At 49.5% G+C, this 7,311-nt stretch overlaps 1 protein-coding gene across 1 annotated transcript; it reads left to right on the forward strand.

Annotated features, from left to right (window-relative positions):
- The first annotated feature begins 3,310 nt into the window (after positions 1 to 3,310).
- LOC109736940 (NAC domain-containing protein 83) lies at positions 3,311 to 7,078 on the forward strand. Its single transcript, XM_020296155.3, has 3 exons — positions 3,311 to 3,853; positions 3,963 to 4,249; positions 6,474 to 7,078. Exons 1-3 carry the CDS (start codon positions 3,655 to 3,657, stop codon positions 6,687 to 6,689), a joined length of 702 nt encoding a protein of 233 aa, XP_020151744.1. The 5' UTR covers positions 3,311 to 3,654; the 3' UTR covers positions 6,690 to 7,078.
- The last annotated feature ends 233 nt before the right edge of the window (positions 7,079 to 7,311 follow it).

Consider the following 7,311-nt stretch of genomic DNA (forward strand, 5'->3'; position numbering starts at 1 on the left):
CTTGGCTGCTGGCAGTGGGTCTTCGGCACCAATGAGGGTGGCCGTGAGTGCGGCAGGGTTGGGGTTATCCATTCACGTGGTCATTGCGGCTGGGAACGACTAGCGGTGACGATGTTGAGGGTAGGGCGGGAAGGAGGCGGTCGAGTGGGAAGGTAGCGGCAGCTCCCTATTTTCGTTGATAATTGGCACTCGGTAGCAAAAATGGGCTAGGGGGTTTGGGGAAGCTAAATTTAGGCAATTATACTTTTTGGGAGATTAGTGTTCCCCAAACCAAGAAAATTATCCCCATATTTGACTTTTTGGGGTGAGCTAGATATGCCCTTAGCTTCTTTGAAAGAGCAATTAACATGTACTAATTAAGTTACTCTAGACCACAACAAAACTTGTCATAAGTTTCAACTAAAACTTATTTGAAACTCTTTCCTTCTCCTTAATACATCTTACTTTTTGTTCTTCCTTTTGGGCTTGTTGAGTTGTGCCCTCGGCAGAACCTCAGCACTTGTTGTCACTCTTTTATGTTACCCTGTGTGTGTGTTGCGTGAACCTTTGTATCCTGTGTGGCTCTGACAGTTGGCTTTATCTATAAAGCGGGGCGATAGTTTTTTGCTGCAAAAGGAAGTGCTCAAAGGTAAGGAGAGAAAAAGATGAGGATAAAGCTAGGCGTTGCAGCTGCTCCTAAGCAAAGGGCGCATGCAAAGGAAGAACAAAGCTAGGGAACAAGGCATCACTGGCACGTTTGCAGCCAAAGGAAAAAAGGCCACCAAATCGATGAATACGATGCCCTTCATATTCCAATCCAATCCCTAGATCGAGCATCGCCACTAATTAACTAATCAACACTAGCCTGATTACTTGCACGGTTCCGGTGGAAGTATAAGAGATGCTGCACGCTGCGTGCGTCCATGAATTAACAAAACTAAGCCTAGTGGAGGGCAGTTGTACGTGTTTGGTTCTTGATTAATCAAAGGGGCGTTACGACAGCAAGAACCTGCACTAGCTAGTTGCTAGCGCCAAATCTGCCGGACAGATTGGCGAATGTACAGCATGTCTGTGACTCACAGATTAATTAGGTCGTGTCTCACGAGCATGTAGCATCAGATTCGGCTCTGGCAGCTGGGTGCTTTTGCTACTGTAGGTTACTCACTCCGTTAAGAAGTGCTCCAATGCTAAGGCACACAATTTTCTTCTGGTTGCTTCTTCATGATACGGTGAACTCTTTCGTCTGGCCTCATATAACTGTGAGCTTTGGACCTTGCCATCAAAAGAAACATCTTCTCGGACTGTCCTTTTGCATGGGCATGGTGGACACTATATCCTTCTCAAGAAATAGGAGGATATTCTTAGAGCAATTTTAGCAGACCCCTTACACTCGTGAAAGCTGTAAAATTCCGGCGACTATACGGGTTTGGCTCATTTTTTGGGCCAGACCAAAGCCCGTATGGTCGCTCGGCCTGTAAAACTTTTTACGGTGGCCTGCAAACTGCCCCTCCCCCCGCACGCGGTATATCTACGGGTTTCGCGCGAGGATGCGGGCCGAAACCCTATCCCCCCCACCCCCTGTGACTCACCCTATCCCCTCTCCAATTTCTCGTCGCAAGTGAGAAAACAGCGGCGCCCCGCCCCCCAATCTACGAGGATGTGGAACTCTGGCCGGCGCGGTGGCGGTGAAGACTCGGAGTGCAAGCATTGCGCCACCTTTGACGCGGCGCGCAAGCGCGAGGCCAAGCGGTACACGAAGTACATGCTGCCGGCACCGGAGTCCCTCCTCCGCCGCGAGACGGAGGAGTACGACCTCCTCCATGTGCGGCGCTCCGGCGCGGGGCGCTCTTCTAGCTCGGGGCTGCTTCCGGTGAAGAGGGAGAGGGAGGACGGCGACCTCCCCGCCGTCAAGATCGAGCCCGGGGAGGAGCGCCCGCGGCGTCATCGGGCCGGAGGACTACCTTGTCGGGCCCCACGCGGACGCTTTCGAGGAGGCACTCGCTGAGCGCACTGCGCGAGCAGCAGGAGGAGGACGCGCATCGCCGGTGGGACGACGAGCTCAGTGACCTTCTCTTCGAGCAGGCGCTCGCCGCCGACCGCGAGTTCCCCGAGAGGCAGGCCGCATGGCGCCGCGAGCAGGAGGAGCAGGACAAGAAATACGTCGACATTGTCTCCTCCTCCGACAAAGACGAGTGAGCGCCGCCGCTGCACCCGAAGAGCTCCGGTGAGCTCCGATTGCCTAGTTAGGGTACGGCGGTATCGCATTGTAGTATAAATGTAGCGATGATCCACCTATGTAGCCATGACCTAACTATGATGAATGGACTATGTGTTCTTCAATTTCGCCCGCGGATGTTTTCTTTTAAAAGTTACGGTTCCAAATACGGTGTCTGTTCGGGCGCAGCAGAAATGGCCGCTCAAACCTCTGCTTTCTCGGCCCTTATACCAGTTTGCGGGTATAAGGGGTCTGATAGATTTGCTCTTATTGGACAATGTCCTTTTCACTATGCAAACTCTGCCAAGCTCTTTTGCCCTCTGCGTTATCATCATGGGATGTTGGAATATTCAGACTCAGAGGAACTCTTAAATTTTCAAGCAAGGAGCTCCTGCTGCCACTACTTGGAGACACCTATTCAAAGAGGATCTGCGCTGCTTATCACTCACAGAATTAACAGAAAGTTCTTAGGAGAATTCAGAAGTTAGATTGAGCTACATCTTAGTTACTGTTTTTCTAGATGGTTTTCCCTAAAGCTGGAATTGGTTGAGCCCTAGACTATTGTTTTTCTTTTGATTTTGATTTTTGTACATAACTTGTTTCTGATTAATATGTAATTTACTGTGGAACAATTGTTCTACGGTTCAGGGTAAAAAAAAACATTTACTTGGTAGAATTCTCACGGCTAAGACATGTCACAAACTTACAGAAAATGAGGTAAAGAGGGAAATCCGCCAAGTCATGAATTATCCTAAGCTTCTGTTGGATTTCAGTCATCCTGAAACCAAAAGACATCATGAAACTGAAAACCGAAACCACGGTAAACAATCACACTCCAGTGACGGGTGCTATTTGACGAAAACGAAGTTGGCGGAATCTGAAGCGGCCAGTTAACCTCGTTGCTTGCGTTGCCGTGTAACAGGGGCACAGGCACTGTAACTTGCTGGAGAATTTCCAGAAGGAATTAATCGAAAGAGGGGCCAGCCGGGCAATAAACCGGCGCGCTTGTCAAATCGGAGAAGGCACCGAGCTCGGCCACACGTCCGCCAGCAGGCGAGCCGCAGACGACGGCGACGATGGAGTAAACTTCACGCCTCCCCGCAGCCGATCTCCTATATATAAACACACCGCGCCCTTTTCCCCACTCCCCCTCCCTACTACAACCCCCCCGTCTCTCTCTCTCTCTCTCCGTAGTCTCCCTCTCTCTGTCTCTCTCTGCAAGTCGCCATGAACATTCCAAGCAAATGCACGGCTCATGGGCGCCACTTTGCACTTGCAAAGTGAGATAGGAAGCTGCGACCTGCCCTGCTCCCTTTACCACTACCGTGCAAGGACGTCCCTGTGAACTACAAGCTACCTAGCTAGTGCGGCTATTAGTTCGTACGTACGTGCTCGAGCCACTGAGCTGAGCTAGTTTGTGCGTGCTATTACGAGCTGTTGCCAGGTGGTCAGCGGCAGCCATGGAGAGGACGCCGGTGATGGTGAGGCAGGGCGGCCAGGAGGTGCTGAGGCAGCTGCCGCCCGGGTTCCGCTTCCGCCCTACAGACGAGGAGCTGGTTGTGCAGTACCTCCGCCGAAAGGCCCTCGCCCTCCCGCTCCCAGCTGCTGTCATCTCCGATGTCCACAACCTCTACAGCCTCGACCCCTGGGACATCCCCGGTACGCCACGCACGCAGCACAAACACGGCCGCCGCCGCCGACGACACTGCTAGCCATACGATGTGTTACATGTACTATACTGAAAGCTGCCGTTTTGACTCGTTTCCAGGCGCGAGAGAGGGGGAGAAGTACTACTTTGCGGTCCGGCCGGCCGCCGGCGCCAAGAGGGGTGGCAGGACCACGACGGCGAGCGGGTGCTGGAAGCCTGCGAGCGCGAGGGAGAGGCCGGTGGTGGTGTCCCGGTGCGGCCGGAGCCACCTCGTCGGCGTCAAGAAGTCCCTGGCCTTCGTCCCCCGACGTGGCAAGGGCAAGGGCTCCAAGGCCCCGCCGGCGTCAGCGCAGACCGGCTGGGTCATGCACGAGTACCGCCTCGCCCTGCCGCATCACCACAAGAATGTGAGCACTAACTCATCCTCCTTGATTGCTGAATTATTAGACGCAACTTGATTTAATTGATTGCCATTAATTTGTTCTTACTGCATGTACTGTGTCAATTACTCTCCTTCCGAATAATGTTTTTTTACTTGTTCCGAATAATGTTCTTGTACTTGTTCAACTGCACTGCTGCAGCTGTGTGTTAGTAGTGCTACTCCAATCTCCGATCCTTAGCTTTGGATGACAGCTCCATCAGTTGCAAAGCATAAACTGATAGAGTACAATTAAGCTAGTACTGATAATTGAAGCTGCTATATATAATTTTATGTTTAGGCTTTCACTGTTAGTATCCATACCTCGGGTTTTGCTTAGATTAGGTCAGTTTTTTCAGATTGCTGACGTATCGAATTGAACAGTTTTGCTGGAGTTCTCACGAATCTCCTGTAAAATTCCTGCGTTTCAGACGGTTTTTTTCCAGGTTTTTTCACTTAGCTAGTTAACTAGCTAGCAGGATCGTGCGTACATGTTCAACCTTGGCACGGAGCTGTCTTTTCAGCTTAACTTTGATTGTATCGACAGTTACCAACTACTTAACTCAAATATACGGCGCCCATGATGTCAGAATTAGCGTAACCTAATTAACCAGCTTAACTATGAGGCATACATAAAGTTCACAGTTGACATAACCACTCTTGCCGAGATTAATAACTGTGTTTAATTAAGCTAGTTACATAGAGTAGGTAAGTAGCTACATATATAGCTAGGACACATAGGCATCTCCGCTAGCTAGATGCATATACCTGCAAGCAAGATAGTTCATCAAACTGTGACAACTTGCAAAACTGCCAATTATTTGACCTGACCAATGGATGGATGGATGGACGGATCGATCCTGTTGTAATTAAATTGCTTGGGATGGTAGTGGTCGCCGTTGCAATTTATGCTGATACGGAGAGGTGGTTGGTTGTACTTAACGCTGTCCTAGATGCTAGCTCTGTTCCTGCCTGTTGAGAATCCGTTGATGAGATCTTATTGTTGGGATTAATTAGCTAACCTGCAAATACATGTAGCCTAGCCCGGCCCTCAACAAGAAGTTAGTTGCTCGACCGTATTTACATATACACCACCATCACCGGCCGCTGAGTTAGTTGAGTAGTAATTTACCGGTGACTGATAGTGAAAGCTTTGCTAGATAGAGAAGCATTTATATGTGGCGTGCATCTTCCTTGTATCCGGAAAGGAAAAAAGAGGGGGCTAGCTACGTAATATCCACAGTCCAACTGCGCACAACAATTCCATGGCCACCACTGTTGCAAGAGATGTTTCGTCAATGAACTGTTGCATCTTCTCCTCGCTTGGCCTGCAAGGTGTGCCCTACTTCATCTACATGAATAAAAACACTGTGTGCTAATGGAATGAGAGATTGGCTTCTAGCTGAAAAGTGTGCGTGGACGCGAATTGCACTTGCTGTTCGTTCGCAAGTCGTACCTCAACAGTGAGTGCCCGGCCGGGGCCAGAGCTAGGGTCGTCGATCCATTCAAAATCAACGTAGCGTTTGGTTGCAGGAATAATGTGGATATATAGGATTAATTCGTGGTGGTTTGTGGCAATCTCCTTTCATTCCAGTGTTTGGTGCAGCAATCTGGAGTGTTCGTTAGGAATATTGGATCGTCGATGTAAGTGGATTCCGTTAGTTTGTTGGATTAGGGTTCCGTTCTAAGCTGCTGTCAGCGTGAGTGCCTAGCTAGTTAGGATTCCCGACATCTTTTCTTTTTTTTGAAATGGAGGCAAAAGCGAACCATAGGAAAGGAATATGGTACTATTTTTTGGATTGAGAACTAGTAGAAGTGATCCTTTTAACCAGAAAATTATAGTACTAGGTTAGAAGTGTTATTCCTTCTATCCCGCAAAAAAAAAGTGTTATTCCTTCTGTTTTTTTACTCCTAAAACGTTGTTAATCCAATGTTGCCATGAAAGGTAAAGACCCTAATGTTCCTCCAATCCCAGAACGAAACACACACTAGTTCTTTTAGTACTAAGAGCGTCGTTCTTTTTAGTTTTTTTTTTGTAAACCAGTCTAGTACACGAGTAGTAGTAATGTCATTTACTGTAGTACGTTATTTTCATTATGCATCGGATTCTTTTTTTTCCTTGTGCCGCATGCTTGCATTGCATCTTTGCCATCAATTGTTGTTGCTGGAACGGAAAAGGTGTGCTTAACTAAGACGCTCGTCGCAACTTGCAGGGTTGCTGCTTGGCTGAGGCTGGAACTGAAGAGTGGGTAGTGTGCCGGATCTTCCAAAGGGACAGGTCGTCGTCGTCGTCCAACAGACAAACGCCGGGCATCCAGGGCACCGACGCGCACCACACGATGCCGCCATCGCCGTCGTCGTCGTCGTCTTCCAGCTGCGTCACAAGCGGCGGCGGCTCCCCGGACATGCAGGAGGAGGTCAGCAGCTGAGAAGCCAAGCGAAGCTGCTGCCTACTGCATGCCTCTCCAAGAGACACTGACTAGCTAGCTTAGCTAGGCAGATTACGAACCAGGGGAAATGAATGATGTGACCTTTTTCTTGCTCCAATATTTGTTTTTCTCTCCATCTCTTTGCTCTCTTTCTCCGTGTAATATGTAATGCAGTGTGATGATGTAGCGAGAAGCAAGTCGGCAACCAGGCATTGGATGTTTGGTTAATTAAGAAAGCTTCTTCTGATTAGTAGCAGATGTACCATGCATCTGTGTATGTACGTAGCAGAGATGCAGCACGCAGTGACCACTGCATGCACGTGTAATAACTTGCGAGCTGTACGTAAAATTTCTTCAAGGAAGAGAAAAATGGAAGCCTTTCTTGTTTACTGCCATGCTTTAAGGCTCAAATTGCTTACTCTGGACCGGCCTATGGGTTCTGGTCACACTCTATACTCGGTGTCATGTCATGAGACACAAGATTTGACTAATGTTTTTGTTTGCCTCTAGTGTCGCCCCCCTCGCGGGCGACACGGGATGTCTCAGTTGCCGCCTAGCCCTCCCCCAGCGCTCACCTCCCCCTCCGCCGCTGCCGGTGATCGGCGCCAGGCAAAGCCCGTGC

Source organism: Aegilops tauschii, chromosome 7, assembly GCF_002575655.3.
Source record: "Aegilops tauschii subsp. strangulata cultivar AL8/78 chromosome 7, Aet v6.0, whole genome shotgun sequence".
Lineage (NCBI taxonomy): Eukaryota > Viridiplantae > Streptophyta > Magnoliopsida > Poales > Poaceae > Aegilops > Aegilops tauschii.

What these genes read in the sequence shown, in the direction of transcription:
- LOC109736940 (XM_020296155.3), top strand. Translation starts at nt 3,655, where the DNA reads ATGGAGAGGACGCCGGTGATGGTGAGGCAGGGCGGCCAGGAGGTGCTG. An exon ending in CGACCCCTGGGACATCCCCG is followed by an intron (nt 3,854 to 3,962) that starts GTACGCCACGCA and finishes ACTCGTTTCCAG; the next exon opens with GCGCGAGAGAGGGGGAGAAG. An exon ending in TGCCGCATCACCACAAGAAT is followed by an intron (nt 4,250 to 6,473) that starts GTGAGCACTAAC and finishes CGCAACTTGCAG; the next exon opens with GGTTGCTGCTTGGCTGAGGC.